The sequence below is a fragment of the Ambystoma mexicanum genome, chromosome 14 (genome assembly GCF_040938575.1).
Source record: "Ambystoma mexicanum isolate Mex_15411 chromosome 14, UKY_AmexF1_1, whole genome shotgun sequence".
NCBI lineage: Eukaryota > Metazoa > Chordata > Amphibia > Caudata > Ambystomatidae > Ambystoma > Ambystoma mexicanum.
The window spans coordinates 664,990,417-665,013,258 of NC_090940.1; the positions used below are offsets into that span (position 1 = coordinate 664,990,417).

The 22,842-nt window shown below is 48.7% G+C and overlaps 1 protein-coding gene across 2 annotated transcripts in view; it reads right to left on the minus strand.

Moving 5' to 3' along the window:
- MTHFD1 (methylenetetrahydrofolate dehydrogenase, cyclohydrolase and formyltetrahydrofolate synthetase 1) overlaps window positions 1-22,022 on the minus strand; it is a 517,055-nt gene extending 495,033 nt beyond the window's left edge. The window contains exon 1 of one of the 2 annotated variants that reach the window (XM_069638218.1): window positions 21,732-21,889. In XM_069638218.1, coding sequence (XP_069494319.1) covers window positions 21,732-21,772 — 41 coding nt within the window. In that variant the 5' untranslated portion in view covers window positions 21,773-21,889. Of the gene's footprint in view, window positions 1-21,731 lie in introns of both variants that reach the window. The other variant, XM_069638219.1, reaches the window with a different exon arrangement.
- Window positions 22,023-22,842: the final 820 nt, after the last annotated feature.

Consider the following 22,842-nt stretch of genomic DNA (forward strand, 5'->3'; position numbering starts at 1 on the left):
AGCGTTTTCTAAACCAAGGAGACATTTGCGTTATAGAAAGACAGTTTTCCAAACAAATGAGAACATTTGAGTTAAAAGAAAAGACGGTTTCAGAACTTGTTGCCTAAACAGGAACCTTGTGAATCAAGGAGACACAAAAGGAACTAAAAGACAATTGCCATCTACTTAAGAATCCAGGGGAAGGAGTCCATGCTCTGGATCCAAGGTCTTTCCCATTGGAGAACATTTTTGTTGGAGCCATTCTTATTTTCCGTTGTGAACACTTTTTTGCCAATACCCATTTGAAGACATTGCCCTGGACATTTTATAGTTTGGTTTATAGTCGGAGGGTCAGGATAGGACATGTTGGTCACAAGGACAGCTATTCAGTTATTGAAATCCTGGCAAACAGATCCTTAGTTTTTGTTTTAGGTAATGAAGTTGCGACAGGGACTGGATCGTCTGCGAGGCCTCAGCCGGTTTACTTGCAGGGTTTAAAGTGGGGCAGGCCTGGGTTCCCCGCTTCCTCCCTTGGTGCCTGGCCCTGGGCGGGAGGCCAGCCTGCACCCATTGGCGGGTTGGCTGGCTCTCTTGTTCATGTCCTCTTTGGTTGCTGGGAGACAAGTTGCACGCCAGCAGGCTGCAGGCTTGTGCGTCCTCCTGCTTTGCTGCCCAGTTGCAGAAACTGGTCTGCCAAACTGAAGCATGTGGACTCACCTGGGTACTGTGCCAGTCCTGACCATCAACAGGCCAGGAAGAAGCATATAACTTAAAAAACGGTATGGCATTGAAGTTCTTTGTCCCAGAGGGAAATTAAAGATCTCATGAAGAAGAGCATTGAGGAGCATGAAGGGGCCAGGAGGAAGCACAGACCTCGGTCCATCTTCCTCCTCCTACTACTACCGCCCCGCCCCCCTTCTGCCTCGATCCATTCATCGACGGGGGTCGGAGTCCGACAAGGAGGATGAAGGAAAGTACCTGTCCAGAGAGGGGTGGATGCCATGGGTTTTTTGGGCCCTGTGAAGGGGGGACTGATCTTTGGACGCTAAGATCCGGCAGTACAAGCACACCCGAAGCTGGACCTTCCCCGGATCTCAAATATCCAGGCTAAGGTGTTGTGGCAGTGGCTCCATGCCTCGCTTCATGGCCCACCTCTAGTCGTTGAAGGGGGCGGAGGACTTCCTTTCTAAGGCAGCGTCTGTGGACGATATTTTGGCATGTTTGGAGGGACATTTCTCAATGGCTGCAGAGTATGGGTCTCTTTGTGATCCATTGGACAATAGGGCGAATGCCACGCTGAAGGCGGCTCATGTTGGCTCCCATCTGGCGCTGCAGGATAATGTCTATGGCCCTTGGGCGACAGAAGATGCCGCTGATTGGGCCCCAGTGCTTACTGACATGCAGCAGCAAGTTCAGCTACTTTCAGATCTTTCCTTTGCCGGTGTCAGGGGCGCCGCCATGGCCATGGGGGCTCGCATTTCTGCTAGACGTCACCTTCATTTGCGGGACTGTAAATCGGATGGTTTCCAGAACACCACCACTCTTAAACGCCCCTTCAGTTGGTGGCAAACTTTTCGGAGACTCGCTGGAAGACAAGATTCACCAGGTCCTGGGGGGTTCAAGGACAACTGTCACCCATCGGAAACACCCCGATAATTACTGTTGGCCAGTGGTATGAGGGCGCGGGGGGAGAGCAATCAGCACTGGCAGTTTTTGCTGGTTCAGGAAAAGAGGTCCTCTGATGCTTGGCGCTGCAGACTGACCGGGTCAGATAACTGGTCGAATTTCTGTCCCCTCCTCTTCAGTCCTCTTTGAATAGGACTACTCTGCCCAGGGACCTAGTCAAGAAGGCTGCCATGTCATCGTCATCAGCAAGCTACTGCGGACCCTTGTGCTCAGTGGAATCTGGGATTCTACTCACAGCCCTTCTTGGTTCCAAAGCTCCCATGGAAGTTCCGCCTGATTTTGGACTTGAAGGACCTCCATACGTTTGTAAGGGGAAACGGGGGCAGGAGGTTTGGTTCCAGATGGAGATGCTGCAGAAGATCGTTGCCCAGGTCATGGAGGAGTGGAGCTTCCTAATCAACTGGGGGAAATCTCATCTGATCCTGTTCCAGGACCTGGTGTTCACTGGGCTCAGTTTTGCACTAGGAGTGGGAAGGTCCCCCTCACCCAGGCCAGGGGAGCCTTTAACATCCCTGGGCCTCGGCGAGGGATCTCCTGGTGGTGCAGGGCATACAGCCCCTTGTGTCTTTCAAGTCCCCTGGGCCTGCCTCCATCTGCGCCACCTGGTGGTACATCTCCTGAGGTACTGGTCCCCCTACTCCAGCCCCTCGAGTTCAAGATCAGGGTTTCACAGAGTCTGCAGGTGGCTCTCGGTTGGTTGTTGCACATGTCCTTCCTTCGGAAAGGGGGTGGCGTTGGATCATCCCCCTCGGGACAGGTTTACCACCGCTGCCAGTGGCGTCGGGCCTCTGTGGGGTCTGTCAGTGCAGGGGTGGTGGGACCTAGAGGGGCTCCGAGTCCTCCATTTTGGAGGGAATTGGCACCCATTCACTGGGCTCTCCTGTGGTTTGCTCCCGTCCTACGGGCGGTGTTCGTCCGGATCTCTGCCATGGCCCATGTCAATAATCGAGGGGGGGGTGCGGGGGTGGGGAGAGTTCTCCGTCCAGGGCCCCAAATTCTCTGGCGAGGTGCATCAGGGCCTGGGCAGAACGGCTCTTTGTCCCTTGAGGCAGTTCTCTGCAGGGTTTTTTCTCCCGATTCCCGGGAGCTGGTGTTGTCTGACCGGGTATTTGCAGGGATTTGTCACTGGTTCAGTGCTCTGTGTTGGAGCCGTTTGCGCCCCACTTCTCAGCCAAGGTTCCCCCGTTTTGTTCCTGGTATCTGTCAGAAGGGATCTGGGGGAGGTGGACGCCTTGAATGTTGAGTGGCCTCAGGGTTTCCTGTATGCATACCTCTTTTTGCGCTCATTCCCAGGGCGGTGCAGAGGATCCGCCGGAGCACTTCTGTGGGTATCTTGATGGTTTCCTTTTGGCCTTGCAGGGGGTGGTTCCAGTCGCTGCTGCATCTCCGGGTGGGTGGAGGGGGGAGACCTGGGGGATTCCCAGTGGACCTTGTCCTCTTCAACGTGTTGTGGGGAGGGGGGCAGATTGCCCGTGATCTGCTTAGCCCCCGAGAGGCAGGGGTTGTTGATCTAGGGTTTCTCCGATCTGAATCTCACAAGGCCTAGTAGGACCGTTTTCTTTATCCCTTTACCCCCCCACCCCTCGTCTTGTTGCTCCTTGAAACACTTGCTGTATAGGCGCATTATGAATACCCAATAAATACATTTTGGGCTCGGGTCGTGGAAACCATTCTACAGTCCAGGTGGCCTAGTACCTGGATGGCCTATGATGATCATTGGTTTTCTCTGCTGTGCTGGGCTCCAACCCGGGGTTCAAAAAGGATCTGGCGGTTGTCATTCTGCGGGCCCAGTGGGTGGCACTAAAAGCTCTGTTGAAGGTTTCCAGTTTTCCCCTGCTCAATCTGGGTCTGGTCAGACGGTTCCTTAGGAGCCTGGTTTCTTGGCCACCTTTGTGTTCGCCGCACCCCTCACTTCCTGGGATCTGCCGCTGGTCTTGTGGTTTCTTCTGTCGGACCCCTTTTATGTTAAACACCTTACACTCAAAACAGCATTCCTGAATGCCATCTCTTCTGCGCGCCAGTTGGGGGAGATCAGGGCTCTTCTTTGTGCCCTGTCCGATTTTGCGGTGTGATCCCCAGTTCTTGTCCAAGGTGGCATAGAAGTTCCATTTGTCTCAGGAAGTGGTCCTCATCAGCCTTTTTTCCTCGACCCCCACTGTCCCTGGAGGAAGTGGCTTGGCCCTCTAGTTGTCCGGCGGTCAGTCCTAGCCCATCTTGCCAGGGCTGAAGCTTTTCGGTGGTCAGACAGTCTTCTGGTGACATTTGGGGTTGCTGGGACAAAGATTGGGACGGTTATCTCCATGGCGTAATTGGCCTCTCGGCTTTCGGTCCCTCTGGGGGTGCAGGGTCGTACCACCAGGCGTATAGCTGCTTCATACGCGCACGCTCAGGGTGTTCCTTTGCATGAAACTTGTAGGGCCGCTACTTGGGCGGACCCCAATACCTCGATTACTCACTACAGGCTGAATGTGGGCAAGCCTAGGATGGTTGCTTTGGGGTTGGGGTGATGTCTGTGGCCCAACTGTAGTGATTTGTGGTTATGTTGTTCCTTTGTACAATAAAATGCGGGTGTTTCTACGTTGCTGTCTTGGTTGCCTCCCTTCTTTATTTGGGCCCTTGCACTGGTTTTTGGCTTGGGAGTTTCTCATAGGCGAGTACTGGGAAGAGGAACGTGGAGGTAATGCACGGTCTACTTACCGGTAATCTCCATTACCCCTAGTCCTACTCTTCTTAGTTACCGTACTGCTGGCCCTTCTCACCCTCCCGTGGTGTGGACAGGCCCATTAATCTGTCTGGTCTTGCTATAAACTGATGATTATGGGTCAGTAGGAGGGTTATACCTCCCAAAAAAAATAAAGTCCCTGTATGGGAGGCGGAGCATCATAGGGGATTACTGTGACGAGGAAGAGTAAGGCTAGGAGTAATGAAGATTACTGGTAAGTAATCCGAGCAATATCCCCACGGTGTGGACAGCGTTGGAAAAGAGCTACTGTGGCTCATATTACATACAATACTTTAACAATTGCAGACTATTTCATTCATTTCCAACAGGGCCCAAGCTACACAGCTGGAGAATGAGCCACAGCGAACGATGGGATCTTCAAGAACCAGTGCCCACAAATTACACTTACTACGAACTCAATCTCCCCCGGTTTCCAAGGTATGGAAATTAAGCAGAAGGCAACAAAACTCGGTAGTCCAAGGTCACAGAAAATGCCAGCTGGAAGGAGAGAGAGATTTGAAAACATGGAGGTTATGCCTCATGTTCCATCACAGAAAAGTGTGACGGAACACCAAAACTAGCTCAGCCGTTTGCGCCATTGGCTAAACAAATGGGGAGCACTCATTCCTAACCCCACATAGGCAGGCCGTTAAAGCAATATGCACCTTGCCCTGAAACCAAAGATCTCATCACCGTCACACAGGCCATAAAAAGCTGATGCAGCTGTGGGCCCTGGGCAGATAAGATCTGAGACCTTGACGGTGTGCTCTGCAAATCAAAACAACTGAGTGCTTGGAAGATTAAAGTGCACAGCACTGATCCGGGAGCTTGACTGGATTCACTCCAGACAAACCAACACGGAAACCTTCAACTCGGGGTTATTGCTTTAAAACCCTTTTGAATTTAAATAAGGGGACAAGGTACCCAGCGATGGCAAGATCTGCTGTTTACAATAGGTAGATAACCTGGCAGACAGGGTGTGCGACTGCCATTCCTTGCCTTTAAGTTCCTCAACTCAGCTGAACATCTGTCAAGTTACTATCTGGGGCGCCCAATTAACCATCGGATAGTGGAACACCAAATAATTGTATGGATGTTGGGAGAAATAAGGTTCAATGGTGTTCGCGAGATGCCCACTACACAGCGAGGACCCCTTCTATAGCCAGAAAGGTTGATGGTATTATATTTAGCCATTTTAAAACAATCGAGAAACTATAACAGACAAAAACTGCTAGCATAGAGACACAACCAAGAGACACACCGTTCCCTGGTCTAAAAACATCTGTTCCCCATTTAGAAACAGAAGAGAACCCCACATCTACAGCTCCGATAGTGTTGAAGGCCTGCTTCACAGTTGGGGTGACAGACCGAGATGGACAAAGCAATCTCTTGGAATTACTGAAGCCTGAAATTGAAATTAATCTACCCAGTATGAGAGAAGGTAGAAATCAGGAAGAAAGAGTAAGTCAGCCAACGCCTGGGTACGAGGAATATCCTGGGGTTCTGGGCCCTTTAATAAGCGAGATTTAGGAACACGGTACACTCGGGGTGGATTGGCACATATCAGTTGTTGGCCCAATGCCAGCTTGAGTGCCAGCAAGTGCCCTATATGAGCAGTTGACCTGTGTGCCCTTCACTGGAACCCAGCGCAACGATTTCAGCACTGGAGGGACATTTTCTCTTGCAACCTCACCAGAGACCTGGCACGTTGCGCCCATTATCAACCCAACCAGTAAAATACCTGGGCGAAATGCCAAGCACATGCATCAAACAGGAGGAAAATGCATTTTGCCCCATGCGGGTCTGTACACTTCGGCTGTGAACGGTTGTCACTGGTCAGACTATGGCACTCTTGAAAACTGGAACCCGGTAGGTTCAAAACCTGTACTTTTATATTCAGCCGGCATTTTAATAGCCTACACCCCGATTCGCCCACTTTGAGATTTAACCTGCTATGTATTTAGCAGAAGGTACATCGTGTGAGAATGTGATGCACAAAACGTTGTTCTGCAGCCACTTAATGGACCCCAAGGCTTCCTTTTAACTCAAATACAAAAAATACAATTCCTTTGGGAACTAAAGCCTTCATACCAGAACCTCTTTAAAAAGTGTATAACGTGCTTAATGCCGAATAGGTTTCTAAGCGCGGAGCCGGGATTCGAATCTAGGTTGCCTAGTGTCCCCAATGAGCTATACTACCCGTGCCGATGTTTATTCTACAATATAATTGAAGCCTTGTAGACCACAGATCTGGGTATGACCAAAACATTATACCTTCTCTAAATGCCAAGCACATGCATCACATGTGTTTATTAAATATAACCGAAAGCGCATACATTTATATAAGCTACTAGCTTTCCTGAGATTCCTGCTACCAAGTCTGGTGGGTTCTCAGGGGTCTTGGAAAACCGGTCATGTTACTCGTATAGGCAAGAGATAGTGTTGATTATACCACACCCCCTACAAAGGAATATTTGCCCATGGTTTCAGTTACAACTGCTGGTGAGCCAAACTCCATATTCGCCCCTCCTCCCCACTCGGTGGGGACGGAGCTCAGCCTGCTAAGTTATGAAGGGCCATGAAATATTAATAATAATAAGTTATCCAGATGCTACAGATCACTCCCGATGTGGAGGCAGTGAGTAAAGTAAGTGGGATTACCCTCAGGATAGGAGGACAGCAGCAGACTAATGTCAACTGAGCCAGGCTCGCAGGCTACAACATAAGGACCCAGTAGGTCATGGGGAAAAAAAGCCAGAGCAGGCAGGGACAAATAAGGGGGGTTGGGGAGGGTAACGGGTGGGGTGCATGAAAGTGGGAAAGGATCAGAAGGTGCCAACAATGAAAAATAGAGTGAGGACTACAGTTAAAGTCAACCGACTAGTACGGCAATTATTGAAAAGCAGAACTACTACCAACATCCAACTGCCTTTATCGCCAATGGAGTCATATTACATTTGGATGAGCGGGGCTGACATGGACCGACCCAGTGGAATTAAGTACCTATATATGGTACACGGAACAGCAGAATTTGTAATTATCTTAAAGAATAATTAGATCAAGTGCAAAAGAAATTATCGCACATGAGCGTAAGCTTCTCACCCATACCAGATTTTGGAAAAATAATAACGGCTGCATTGCAGCAGGAGGAGCAAGCATGATCTACACGGCTCTACACCAACCAAACAAGGGGATGGTTTCACAGGAATCTTGAAAGATATCAACATTTTCTTGTAACCGAGATATCTGTCAACACCAGCTCTTTGGTTCTGAGGGACATAAACAAGACCCAACATAGATATGTTGTAGATCTGCTCTAGCCTGTACTGGGCACCTGAAGGCCCACCATCCTTTGTAGAAAATGTTGACCAGCTACGGGAAAGCTCTGCCCATCCCCTGTGAAAGGCAACAAAGGGGAGGAAGTTCATGAGAGTCGTGGTGTAAACACGCCACAAAATAAGGAGGAGATACATTAACAATCCTATTTAAGACACCACAAGTACATATAAGGAGAAAACAAGCATTCAGCAGTGGGGAAAAACAATATTTATATCAATCTTTCGACATTGGAAAGAAAACCAGAACGCCGTCCCACACAGAAGACCGTGACCATGGCCAGCTGGCATTAAGAGAACAGGTTCATGGGTATTTGGGAGAGCAACATCGAATGCTATAACTAAACGAACTAACTATTTGGACTAATTGATGTGCTGCCGAGTGGGCAGTGTAAAGGTGTCCTAAATGGACCCTTTGCTGTGCAATTCTGAAAATTCAGTTTTACATATAAAAAAAAAAGAAAGCATCACCTGTTTTGTAGTAGTCAGGCATAGTGTCCGACACTGCGTAGCTTACATCACCGAAGATCCAGCCTTCCAGGGACATTCCAGAGGCAAACCCCATTTTATTTAAGCATTTTGTAAAGCCCACCAGGTTTCCAAATGGCAACTTCAGTGAGCACAGTTTATCATGCCCGACAGGCAAAAATGCCAGCGTCGAAGATCTTTCACCGGTGTTGTAGATTACTGAGCATTCCCTGCATGATGTCAAGCGGGTGGTGTGGCAATTATGTCACCGTGAAAGAGTTTGCAGACAGAACTGGTCGCATCATCAGGAAAGTCAGAGTTCTAGCTACAAAAAACATCTGGAAAGAAAGCTTCATAATCGTTCCTGAACTTTCTTAGAACTTCCGAGGACCACCAAGACGAACCCAGAACTTGGTCTCCACTGCACTTCGTGTTCTTCTGCGTTTCTTGCCCTGGAATCTCTTTGAACTGATAACCTTGTCCAGGATGAATTGTAGGACGGTAAGGAGATGGGCATTTAATAGCTATCTCCCCCCTAGGCCCTTTCTAATGAGAGCTATTAGACATTGTATTCTTTGCTTCACAGGGAACTAGGGGGGTTTTCAAGGCCACTCTGGATTTTAGACATCAGAGAACCAAGCCTTAAATAGAACTAACCATGGCAGTCTAAGCACTCTAGGAAGCTCGGTTTGACGGTCAGAATTTGAGGGTGGGAAGAATATCTTGAAAACCCTTTTAGCTGGTAGTGTACTCCCAAAAAGAGAGCGAAGCGCCGAGATGAACAAGACAGTGAAATAATTGACTTTGGATTCTGACACAGGAAACGGCAACTGAGGCCATGTGATGGTTGAAATCCAGTAACAGAAAGCTATGCTTTTTAACCATTTAAACGTATCCGACTCCTCGTCCAGCGATTCAGTGAATGTGGCCAGATTTCCTACACAAGCCGAGGATGTGTGTGTCGTGCGCATGCATTTTGAATTGAAGTTAGGGAGAAATTATGCGATTCAAAAGAGGATAGTTGTAAACATTGAAAAGCAGTGGAAAAACCTTGTGAGATTCGAGGTGGCATAACTTGCTGAAACAATTCTTACTTCTGCACTTCGATCAAAAAGCATTGGATTTTGGAGGAACAATCGCAGTAAGGGTTGACGCCCGTTTATATGCGCCATAATGACTGGAAAGTATTAGGGCCGAGTGGCATTCTGTAGGCAGAGAATTCAAAACACAAGAATGTAGGGAATATGAAAGGAAAGTATAAAGGGTTCAAAATTGCGGGGAACTGGGAGCTATTTAGCGTCTGCTTGTGGTCTAGACGAGCCTGGTTAGCTTGAAACCAACAGCTACCGGGAGTACTTTTGGCTCCTGATGCCAACTGATGCTGGTCAAACTCCATGTGACTAACTCTGTGCATTTGGGACAATCTATAAACAAACATTTGGATACATCCACACATGTTAAGCATATAGGGACCCGAATAAAGCACAGATGGAGATGTTTGCATCTTGTTACGAAAATTAGATATGTGGAGCGCTATTTTCTAGCTCCTCGTTCACCAGTGGTAGCTTCTGGTCTCTCATTAAGGCTGGATACCAGGAGCTGCTTTTAACTTCCGTTTATCAAATGTTAATTCCGATCCCCAATTATACGTTTATGAAATTGTTCTTTTGAAAGTATTTCAAGATCGAACATAACTCTATAGCAAATAATTTAGTTTTGCATCAGTGTGGTGAGGCAGCAAGTACGAACTGTTTTAGAATAACTAAAATGATCCTTGTTAGAGTATGAATGTCTGCGTAGATAGAGTAGGCACATGATTCTACACCACTGCCATTGGGCCATGTCATTGTCCCATAATGCAAAAATCAGAAAACTAGAAGGAAAAAAAGCCAAACATTTCTGATAGCCTCCTGCAAATAGAATATATGGATACCTGGTGTTTAAAACAGTTTGTTGAAATAGGACTTCTGGCCAGGGTGTTTGCGATATTAGAGCACTTTAACTATTCCCCAAATTTAATAGGGCTTTAATTTTTTTGGCACTGAAAGATGAAATGACCAGTTAGCTTTGCAGAGTTCGAACCCATGCCCTGCAAGTACGAGACAGGCCACAGCAACCAGTGTTTCAAACAGAGTTATTAACTGGCTAGCTTTATAAAACAAGATTTTTATACATTTTTTTTTTAAATGGCAGTACAAACAATTAAGGACATTTTTTTAAAAAAATCCACTTTTATCCTTGTGCAGGGCTCAATTAGATTGACAGTACTTGTATATGTGCATTTGGAGCGATGTGAGCCTCTCATAAATAGGTTTTTCTCAATACAAAGAGTCCCTAATGTTTTAAGTAGGGCCCTTGGCCTTACACTAAAGCTCTCTCACTACTGGGTAACATCCATACTCCCGCCCGCCCCCTCCCACACCTTTGAGAGCACACTACGGTGGCCGTGTGGCGACTTATGACTCGGGGCCAAGCATAAATATTCTGTTTAATGGTCAGGTGTTCTTGAAGCTGCAATTTTGTTTTGTCTGGCTGGTCTCTGGCCAGAGTGGCTGTAATCTCAGGTGTCTTTCTTTTTCCGACTACGGTTCTGCTCCCAAGGACTGGCGGTTGAGTTTCCCGAAAGTTAAAACTGTCTTCTTGGTTGGGATGGATTTTACAAAGCAGGCATTAAAACAGACCCAGAAAAATCGTTCGAGCTCTCATCACTTAGTTGCTCCAATCGTCTCTCAGTCTCTGATGCGAGGGGCTTCCCTTTGGACTCCTTGCTTCCTCTTTTGGACCAGCCCTGCATCTGATTTCAGCACTTCCGTGGACCTCTTCTCTCTACTTCTGTCTCAACACTTCTCTCTCCCTGCGTTCTGGTCCGTCATTGGTGCGACCTTCCGGTGGGGCCTGGCTCTAGCCCCGGTAGCTTCCCATCATCTTGTGTTTTGAGGGATGTAAATTCTCGGCCTCACTGCCACTTCTCTGCTCCTAAATATTGGATATGGGCTAGGGAGCTACATGGCCAGATTGCCTTCATAGACCTAGTCTTCCAGCATCGGCCTCCTGCCTTCATAGACCTAGTCTTCCAGCATCGGCCTCCTGCCTTCATAGACCTAGTCTTCCTGCATCGACCTCCTGCCTTCATCGACCTAGTCTTCCAGCAGGAGGCCTAGTCTGTCTTCGAGCATTGGCCTCCTGCCTTCATAGACCTAGTCTTCCAGCAGGAGGCCTAGTCTGTCTTCTAGCATCGGCCTCCTGCCTAGCATCAGCCACCTGCCTTTCTAGACCTAGTCTTCTACCATCGGCCTCCTGACTTCATAGACCTAGTCTTCTAGTACCAGCCTCCTCTCTAGGCATCTCAGTAACAGGTGTCTGAGCTCTACCTCTTGCCAACAAACCAGCCTCTTCCCTCTGGATGTTGTCCCGTTTCATCGCAGAGTGCCTGGGGTCAAGTCACATGCCATCTAAGGTCGGCAATCAGCTAGTTACCTCTGGGAGTCCCTCACAGCACCACCATAGTCCACGACCATGTATCCATGCGGCACAAGGACAGGGCTCCATGAATGCAGCCACACTAGAGCTTGTGGGGGTGCTATAAGTGACAGCTGTGCCCTTTCCAGATGTTTTAGCTCAAAACTCCCATCAGCTTTAGGCAGCATAGTCAATCCTAGAACATCTGGGGGCGGGGGTACACTCTAGACAAGCCCTGCCCAAATAAGTCCAGTCTTCATATGGATAATTTGGACACAAACCAAAAGTACATCATTTCCCCCTATAAGTGAAAAACACCCTTTCCTCTGAAACTCCAGGGAAGATTCCTGGTAGTGTAAGTTTTCCATTTGCATGTGTGAAGAAAAGGGTGATATTGAGAGAGAGGGGAAAGTTATGCTATTGGTAGCTGATACCAAGAATGTACCAATAAAGTAAAGTAATTAAGTTATATTACCCATAAAAGGAATTAATATGATTTAAAGAAAAAAAACCTCAAGACCCAAAAGAAAAGCCATTCAAATAAGCAAGATGAAACGCGCGAGTGTCTGTGGACGAACTCCAGCCAGGACCGATAAGGGATGGATGCTCTAGTAAATGACTGATCCCAGCCAGACTGTGGGCGCAGGGGGCACTCGCACTGCAAACATTTCAAGGGCACCCATCTCTGCACGTTTGCCAAGGTTTAACTTCGGCCCTAATCCGTTTAGCCAATGCCTGCATCAGCAGGCCTGCAGCAACGCGAGAGGACACTCGGGCAAAGGTCTGTCGCTGTTTCCTGGTGGCATTCGCCGCTAGAGTCCTTACAAGGCATGGGTGCCACAAAACTAGGGGCCCGGTTATACCGCATTTCTCACAAGAGAATGCGTAGAAAAATGTGTACAATATTAGCTCGGCTTCTCACACGTTCAGTGAACCAGTCATTTGCCGCCCCCTCAAGAAGGAAGAAAAACACTAAAGGCCCCAGGACGCCACTTCCAATTATAGCCTTCTGTTCCCGCGTGCATCGCTGCTACCGATGCACAGTATCCAACCATGCACACCAGAGGTGCAGTGGGAATGCAGGTGCATCCATGCACGGCCATGGGCATAAATTTAGGGGGGGGGGGGGAGAAGGGAAGGTTCACAGGGGTGTTTTCCCCCTACAACTTTCATGGCACACCATTGTGTCCCCATTAATTTGGCTGGGGCACCTTTCCTTCAGATGTCATGTCCCCCCCACCCCCAACATTTTCAGCAAAGTTACTCCACTGAGCACGGCCCGGGTGCAGCGGGAAGCCGCGGGCATCCTTGCACACCCCGGGTGCAGCGGGAAGCCGCGGGCATCCATGCACACCGCACCCTGGCGGCCCCATCGACAGCGACTGCGCCACGCCTGTAATCACTGTGGTGATGGACTAGATATATCTTACGCTGCCCTGTACCCCTATTCACCTCCCACCCCAGAGCACTTCGTCAATGAGGGCCCCCGGCTGCCACGAATCACTGTGGGAGCACCAACATATCAGGCAGTAACAAACACCCGTTATTACAGCGCTGTGAGGCATGAGAAAGCAGGTGTAATTCTCCGGAAACACCATTATAACCTAAAAGGGCCGCGTTCATGCACCGGCGGCAAAGGCAGGAACACTATTAAATAGAAGGAAACATGCGTCCTGTGTGTTCATCTCTTATTGAGGATCAATTTTTGTCCCGACTAAGTGCACAATTTCCTCAGCTCGAGTCCTCGCTACAGGGCCGGGTTTCTTCTGGGAACACGTATGCGTGGACCTTGAAAGTATAGCAAGGTCATGAGGGAGGCGTTTGTGGTTTGATGATGCACCCCCACACCCCAAGCACAGCATGCAGCAGAGGCACATCAGGTCATTCACCCTTCTTCCACAGCTGCCACCACAGCCGCCAATCACAGGCTGTTCACTTGGCATGCTGCTCCTTGCAAGGCTTTAGGAGCGTGGGCCTACAGCCTGTAGCAACTCCCGCCTCTACACAAACGCAGCAACAAGGATCGCGTGATTTTAGACGTAGGGTCTCGCTAGAGCGCGCTTGCTTGCCGACAGTCCTCATAATGGTACATATTAGAGACAGGCCCTGGTGTCTGGTGTCCTTGAGGTGCTCCATCACACAACCTCCCATAACAAGTGCATCCTCCTAAAAGCGCTGTTATGGCAACAGCCATTTTCATGGAGAACATGCAGCTGGATATGATGGCAAGAAATGTGCCGAATGTTGCTTTAAAGGGCTTCTAGCCTTTATGCTGCCTGGCACTTTATAGCTTTGCGTTTTCCACCCTTGTAGGCCTTGTCAAGCACCAGCACCGCTGTGTTGTTCCGGAGAGCCAACCTAGTGGACTGCAAGGGCTTTTTCTACACTTGGTCCAACCAAGCTCTCACTTGGTAGCAAGTCTTAGACTCAGATCATGCGCTTGGTGGCAGGTACAGTTACTAGAGTATCATACACCCGTTTAATAGATTATTCTCACGATAGAGGTGGCGGCACCCTTACAGGGTAGCCAAAACACTGCCCAGTTTATGGACCTGCGCCCTTACCAAGATGGGAATTGCTGTACATTGCGTGCCATGCTCAACCACCTCCAAGCTAGTGCCTACAAAAAAATTGGTGGCATGGGTAGTATAGCTCAGTGACAATGCGTGCGTCTTGGATGCAAAGCAACACAGGTGTTATAAAAAAAACAATTATAATAGGACGGTACAGATCTCCAGAAGTTCTAACACCCTCTGTGCCGACTTCCTCTCATGTTGCAAAGGTTCTCTTTTCCAGTTTATTGCTCTGAAAGCCAGTTCCGTACATACTCTGCCCTCCTAGAGTACTCCAGCCCTCCTTCCTTGCCTTTCATCCTAGTATCTCTTGCCACTTCTTTAACAGAGGTAGATGGTGGTTTATGGTCAGGCAATATAGAAATCACTGGCGTAGAGGGGGCCCTAGCAGCTCCCGCCACACTATGTCCTGGGATGGGGGTTGGAAGGGGTAGAGGTACCAACAAGCAAGGATTTCTTATTGAAGTCAAATCATTTGCTAATATTGAATCTGTTTAAGATGGAAGCAATAAGACGAAACACAAAAATACATCTAGCTCTCATAGATTTTTCCCACGCCTTTGACAGTATTGATAGAGGAATTCTATGGAAAAAATTAAGAGCTTGGAAGTGTCCTGAAAGTTTGGTCGAAGCAATCAAGGAATTGCATTCTAACACAAATATCAAAATACGTCTGGACCGGCAGGGGACCTTATCTAAGCCTATAGAAACCTTTAAAGGCGTGAAACAAGGATGTCCTCTGGCCGCAGCAATTTTTAATTTATTTTTGTCCGACGTAGGAGAAGCCTTTAGCGAAATCTCCTCCTTTCCACCAAAGATAAACGGCACTCATGTAAGTTGGCTCGTATACGCGGATGACCTCATACTTCTAGATATGACTTACATCGGTCTCCCAAGAAAACTAGATGCCCTGGAAACATATGTACGTCAAAACGGACTGGTGATTAACAAGCAAAAGTGTGAGATAATAACACTCCAAAACTTAAGATCTGTGAAGAAAAAACAAAGTAAACAAAATTGGTACATCGAAAAGACGAAGTTAAACACTGTCTGTGACACAAGATACTTGGGCATGAGAATAAGTTCCAAACTAGATGATGCACCTTGGGCAGAAGTAGCAAAATCAAAATGCAGACAATTGGCATGCCAAGCAGCTATCATTAATAGACAGTTTGGAAAATTTTCGCTAAAACCAACGATTGACTTCTATCGACAAAAAGCTATTCCAGCGATAATCTATGGGGCTGAAAACACCCTAGGATGCTCCCACAAGCTCTGGAACACCCTAGAAAACATTTTTTGGGTAAGAGTGTTACACTTACCCCGCGGCACGCCAACAGCCTGTATTAGATATGAATTGGGGTTAATATCTATCCATGTCAGGGTGTGTTGGAACATTCTATGCCTCCTTAGGAAATGCTCAATAAACACACCTGTGCTGCAGTACGAAATACTAAAAACAAAACAGGATCTCGGTTGTACCACCTTAGTACTATGGAAAAAGTACTGTACGATATTAAGTTATCAACGCTATTGGAAAATCCGATGTTAGCGAAGAAAAAAGTATGGAGCATGGACTGGCATTTAACATGCGAACAAAGACGGAACTGCAGAATGATGGCTGATGTCCCAGGAGAGGCGAGAGCGCATGGGAGTTTGCAAGCTTACTTGACGCTATTTCCTAATGTGTCAGCTAGATCTACCTATCTAAGATTCAGACTAAACTTAATGGACACCAAAGAACGCCGCTATGCACATAACTCTACTACAGAGTTATTGTGTCGCTTCTGCAAAACTGGAAACGAGACGCTGAAACACTTTACACTTTTCTGTTCCAACCTACGCACATTAAGAACTCGCACGTTTGGTCCGGTGTTTGCAAAAATGCAGACACGGTGTGCGGATGACTGGTGGAAAGGGATATTCGAAGGATCAAACCGTGCGCTGATGTTTGCTTTAATAACATTTCTCGACGAACTGAATAAACGTCTAAAAACAGACTTGGTATCAGCGGTCTTGGAACCCTAGATTTAATGACACTCCAAGGAGGAATCACTTATCTTCTGTGTAATGATGATAATTCGCAACAGCAAAACGACTAATCACAGGAGATTGAAGATATATATGGATGGGGTTTAATTTGAGGTCATTTGTGTTGCATGTTGCTTTATTGGTCTCTCTTGGGGTTATCGTCATCTTTTTTTTTTTTTAAAGGTTTGTATAAACTGTATAAAAATAAAAAATAAAAAAAGAAGTCAAATCATTTCTTTGTGAAGTAAGATTACAGAGCGCAATGCACTATGTCAATAAGTTTGGGTTGTGGCGCTCAACGCTCCGGCCCCGCTATGCATGATAGGAGCCAGTAAGCTCCCACTGGTTCCTGTCTGCGGGATGGCGGTTGGAGCCAGCTGCCGCAGCGGACTGAGGCCTTATTTATTCGTTTATATTTATTGTTCCCTTGTGAGGCGCTTATACAGCAAGAACATTCTGTTTGAAGTGCCCAAAGGGCAACAGGGAGGGGACAAGAAACAGTAAGATACATAAAACAAATACAATGGGGGGGTGGGAAGGACAAACCTAAGCCTTGCGAGTGTTCATAACGTGCAAGTGCAGAAGGGAGGGTGAATGGGGGTAGGTGCTGGGGTGCTCGTGGGCGAGCAACAGGTGAAGTACAATGTATGTTAAGTGCGAGCCTCCTGGGTGGAGGGTGTACCAAGGCAAGTGCTGAGGATAGACAGAAGCTGGGGGTGATTCAGTGTGGGAGGTCAGGGCTCAGAGGATGCTTAAGGGCCCTGGACACCAAACAAGCAACAGATTAGCAGAGGAGAGAAACGGGGTGGAGGGGGGCAGGGGAGGGAGGGAACGAAAGAGGAAAGTGAGGAGCTTCCCGAATTTAACAAAGTCCTGCTCAAGAAGAAGAGGGAGGGTGTTCCAAAGAAGGGAGCTAGCTGAGGAAAGTGATCCACCTCCTGCCCTCTGTTTAGCTAAACGCTTTACACACAAGAGTTGGTGCCAGAGGAGTGCAGAGGTCTAGAGGGGAAATATTTAGTAAGAGTTGCAGAATAGTGTGCTCCCCGGTCGCAGACAGCCTTGTGGATGATACAGAGGGATTTGAATTTAATGTGCGAAGCAACCGGGAGCCAGTGAAGACTTTAGGGCAGGAGAGGTGGGGTCCCTGGGCTTGAGGCCAAGGATAAGTCTTGCTGCCCTGTTCTGGATTAGCTGAAGGGGATCACAGGGTGGAAGAAGGTAAATTCGGGAGAAGGCTATTGCAATAGTCAAGCCCAGAGACAACCAGGGCTCCTATAACATTGAGCTTCTGGGGGAAGGTGAGAAAAAGGTAGAATTCCTTTGAGAAGGAAGAGCTGAAAGTGAAACTTCTTGGCAATGTCCCGAGAGTAGGGGGAGGAAGGAGAGAGCAGTCGAAGAGGACTACAAGGTGAAGGGAAGAAGTCAGGAGCAGGGGTCCCAATGGGCCGGATCTCCGGTTTGCTGGAATGGAGGCAGATTATTGGAAGTGCACCAGGCCTGGGTGGCAGATAGGCAGCGAGGGATGATGGAAGGTGCAAGGGGGTCAGCAGGAAGTTTGAAGAAGAGTTTCGTCGTCTGCATAAACACTGGAAGTTGGGGGAGGAGGAGGTGAGGAGTGCGAGTTGAGTAAGGTCGATGTTAAAGAGCCGGGGAGAGGTTTGAGCCTTTGGGGACGCCACAGGTGGAGAAGGAAGTAGGAGCCGAGGATTAGCCAGTTAGGAAGGAGGTCAGTCCAGTGTCTGCTCCGAGATACCAAGGGTGTCGTGAGGCCTGTATGTTTGGATGGAGTGCTTGAAGGTGTCAAAGGCAGAGAAGAGATGAAGAAGAAGGATGAGGACAGCTGGCAAGTTTGAATCCAGGGATGCAAGCATTTCGAGCAGCTTTCGTGCCTCTGGATGCTCTGAAATCGACTACCAACAAGTTCAGTGCGCAAGTTGAGTTGAGGCAAGACCAACTTCTCCAATAGCGTTTCCCTGGGGTCGGGGCCGGGGGGTGATGGAGCTAGGACGGTAGTGACAGGTAGGATCTGCTGATGGTTTTTTTAAGGAGGGGGCACACAAGGGAGTACTTGAGGGAGGAGGGGAAAGAACCAGTAGCAGAGATCAGTGAGTGCTGGGGCAAGAGAGCCAATGCTGTCCTTGATGGTTCTGGATGAGCAAGGGAAAACATGTTGGAAGAGACAAACAGGGAAGACTGATTTGGGAGCAGATAAGATTCTTTTGACAAGTATTTTTTGTGATGCATGCATGCAAGCAAGCGTGTGTTTTACATCATGTAATGTGCAAGTGGGTTTATGATGCATGGGAGGCTGGGTGCGCATGTGAATAAGTGTACGTACGCACATGTTCCTGATAGGCCGGCACTGAGGAGCGGATTTTGGTGGGTCAGGTTGTGAGGGGCAGGGGGTGCTGCTACAACTTTTTTTAACGGGCAGCCATCCATGATAAAGCAAGAATGTTGTGTGGCTAGAACGGCATCTGAGTGCAGCCATTCTATCAATGTCTTACTGGTCATCTACAGTTAAGCAATCATGAGGTGTCATTACGTGGCTAAACTGGAATTTTGGTGTATTCAGTCTAGTCGTGTCTTACTGGCTTGGCACTTTCTTTGCTTCCAAGGCATACATTAGTTTTTAATAATTGATTAGCAGTGTTTGCTAATTAAAGTTTTCTTGGTTAGCAAACAAGCCTATTTGATTAGCAATGTTGTACTACTATTTTTTAATGTTACCAGGAGTTATTTGTGTCCAAGACATACAATGAGCAACAATACAGCCTTTTATGTACTGCTGAAGAGTGAGACAGCAGTGTTTTACAGCAGCAATTTTGTAATTATGCACAATGTAGTAACAAGTTACATTTTTAATGATGTAATTGCACGACTGTCTTAAAAAACAAAGTTATCCCATACCGACTGGTCTTTGCGAAACAGGATATAGTTGCTTTAATAAAAGTATCATCCTAATTACTTCTGGTTTGCAATTATTTAAAAGAAAGAACTTGTCTCGCCTGGGACTTGTCTCACACAGACCTTTGGCACGTTCTGATTGGAGGAGACGATTACTGCTGCACTCTCTTCATTAACCCCTTTGAATTTCCAGTGAACAGAGAAAAGAAGACAGAGAGCCTGGAGGTCAAGAAGAATGCACGGAGAGCTGTGCTTTCATTCAGTGTAATTTAAATAGCAGGATGTGCTACACAAGTGTCAATTTAAGAAGTAAACCTACAGAATTACATAGCAAATTGCTGCACGACACTGCCTATTTTATGCCTTGGTTCTATGATAAAGTAAGCATGGCGTTATGTTGCTAGACTGCCATTTTGGTACAGTCAGTTTGGACATGTATCAGCCACAGGAAAAATGTTTTATACTGGCATATATTGTGGGTAAAGGCATCATGAAAATGCTCCTGTGCACTGTTGGCGAGTTGCATCTAATGGATCTATTTGGGGTGAAGTCTTTATAGGACAATGGGGCAGCAGACTATACATTTTCTTTACTTGACATGGTATTTTTTATTCACATATGGGGCAAGGCCATTATGAAGGGTGTTGTTAAATGAGAAGGGTGAAGGAACTTGTACATTAAGCAAATAAATGGTTTTCTCACTGCAGCATTGTAGGTTTTAGTGGTGTTAAGGGAAAAGTCAACATGATTAGTGTTCTTACATGGTTGGTTTAGGTATTTGTGTGGGCAAACCAGGAAATGGTTCCTTGCAGCAGCGTAGCATGTTTTACTGGCATTGAGGTCAAAGTAAACATGAAGAGCATTCTTACATGGTGGTGCAGAGGTTGGGAAGCATTTTTGCAGCAATAAAATTTACTTCCGCTGGCAGGAGATTTTTACTGGCACGACAGGGCATAGCCAACAAGAGACTGTTCAAAGTTGGGGATACAGGCATATAGGTACAGAGGTAGCATGACCAGGTTTTCATATGGTAGTACTACTGTGTGTAATAGTACTGTCCATGTACAGAGTTGGCTAGTACCTTGGGTCTCAGAACTCAGCAGCCAGGCACCAATTCGCTAGCTCTACACTAGTTGAAAAATGTAAAGTAGGATTAAAACACACACTCATCTTTCACTTAATGCAGTGCCAGTGCGCTGTGCCCATGCAATAGCATGATCATGGGATGGTCCAGTGTGCCAGTGTGTAGCATAGGCCATACTTTTGTTGCAGAGATTGCGGGCCCCTTAAGCATGGTCTGCAGCCCCCCCCACATTTTGTATCAAACAACTTGTTAGGGAAAGGATGGGGGCCTCCCCAGCGGTTGGTGGTATTTTTTAAAAAAAAAATAATAAACACTATTTGAGCAGTCGAAAATCCAATACACGGATCCATTATGGAAAACATAGCTGCAAGCCACAGCTGGCCCAGCACTGCTGTGCAGTTATAACGCTCCTTGGGGCTCATCCCTACCGCGCTATCTGGTCGGGGATGCAGCCTGCGGGCTGAGGTGGGGGGGGGGGGGGGGCAGCGCACAGTGGTGGAAGAAACACCGGAGACCAAGTTGGAAAACATCAATTAAGTAAATCCAATACATTTTACACAAACGAGCAGAAGAGAGCATGTCGATATGGACCCGTTTCTCCTCTGCAGGCGTGTGGCGCCTCGCCTTCATGCCCCTCTCGGGGCGCTGTCACGGGGTCCCATACACAGAACCTACACCGACCGACTTCCGGCCCCCTCCCTGAACCCAGTGAGGGGCAGCGCACACATAAGGGTGCAGGGGCATCGGGAGGGGCGTGTGGTGCACGCAGTGCCCACCCCCCACCAGGGGTGCCAGGCTGCGTGCAGGCCCGACCTCAGCCGCTTGCACTGGAGTCACTTTGCTGAAAGTGGGGGGGCACCCTTGCCCCCTGCACACCCGTCAATGCCGCCCATGCCTGGCTAGCGCTCCGAGAGCGGGTCCTGCACTTGCGAGCACTTGCGCCGCGCGCCGCCCAGCTGGCATTTGCGGAGAGCGGGTCCTGCACTTGCGAGCACTTGCGCCGCGCGCCGCCCAGCTGGCATTTGCGGAGAGCGGGCCCTGCACTTGCGAGCACTTGCGCCGCGCGCCGCCCAGCTGGCATTTGCGGAGAGCGGGCCCTGCACTTGCGAGCACTTGCGCCGCGCGCCGCCCGGCTGGCATTTGCGGAGAGCGGGTCCTGCACTTGCGCCGCCCAGCTGGCATTTGCGGAGAGCGGGTCCTGCACTTGCGCCGCCCAGCTGGCATTTGCGGAGAGCGGGTCCTGCACTTGCGCCGCCCAGCTGGCATTTGCGGAGAGCGGGCCCTGCACTTGCGAGCACTTGCGCCGCGCGCCGCCCAGCTGGGATTCGCGTGCACAGCCAGATGCCTCGATGCAATAGTTGCTGCCGCGATTGCACCCGTGCACTGCGACCCGCGCAGCTCAGGCGCGAGCTCTGCAGTGCACCGCAGCCGGCTGCTGCTGCGAGAAGTGCCCCCACTCCCCCACTGCAGGCAGGTGCCGCACTCACGCAGAGACGCTCTTGCCGCTCAGCACCGCTGCTGTCGTCATGGCTGCGTGGAAAGCGCGGAGGGGCGCTGCTGCCGCTCTGCTCCAGGGGATCCCAATAGCGCTGCGAGTCCGCCCTTCTCAACACCCTCGTGGAGCTCAAAGTTTGCGGGCGGCGGCGCTCTGCGCAGGCGCGTGAGAGCGGCGGCGGCAGCGACGCGTCCCGCTGGCGGCCATCTTAAGGTCAGGAGGTCCGCAGAAAAAAGCGCAAGAGGCCGTGCCGGCACCTCCTGTACGTACGTAACGTTTGCCTGACCTTGGCGTTCCCAAATGCGCTTTCTTGCTGTGGCGCCAAATCCGACGAAGACCATGCGGATTTCTCCACGTCCCTCCTCCTCGTCCCAGTACTTAGCTGTGTCGTAGGATGACCAGATTTAAAAAGTAAAAAACCGGCAGTGTCAAGGAACTACACTTCAGTAGTGCTTGGAGGAGGAGGAGGTTTAAGTCTTACTGGTGGAATAAATACATATTATCATTAATTTATCACAAACTACCACTATCTTAATTAGTAAAATGCATCATTTCTTTTCTGTGAGATTGTGCATATCTGCCTGCAAGCTATGAAGACCAAAGTAGCTTTTCATTTCAATGGACTCTCTGTTGTGGCCTAAATAGATGACAGCACGCTGTAGGGTTTCTAACAGTCTTTATTGACTGACAATAGGGAGAAAGGCTCTAAGTTGGCCTGGTGATTCTGGGCGCTTACTTACAGTTCATTGCGATCAAGTCCTGTGCTTTCCCAGTTGATTCACTGTGGAAAGGTTGTGCTCACCGGTGGCACGCTGTAGACTTCTAGGGCCCCCATGAAGCCTCCTGTGGCTGTGGTGTTATACCCTAGGAGCTGTGGTGTGAGTTCTGTCACTCACTGCTTCTTATCCTGTAATCAGGGGCAGCGCTCCTCTGTGACCGCTTCAGCTGGCCAAGCGCCAACTCTGAAATGGGAACGTTTTCCCGCGGAGCGTGGGCTCGCGAGATCCCGTCTCGCGAGATCTCGCGAGAACACACTCCTGCGATCATGTGATGTCCCCACACACCTCCTTTGCTGGGAAAAAGGATGGGTGGTCACTCCATGA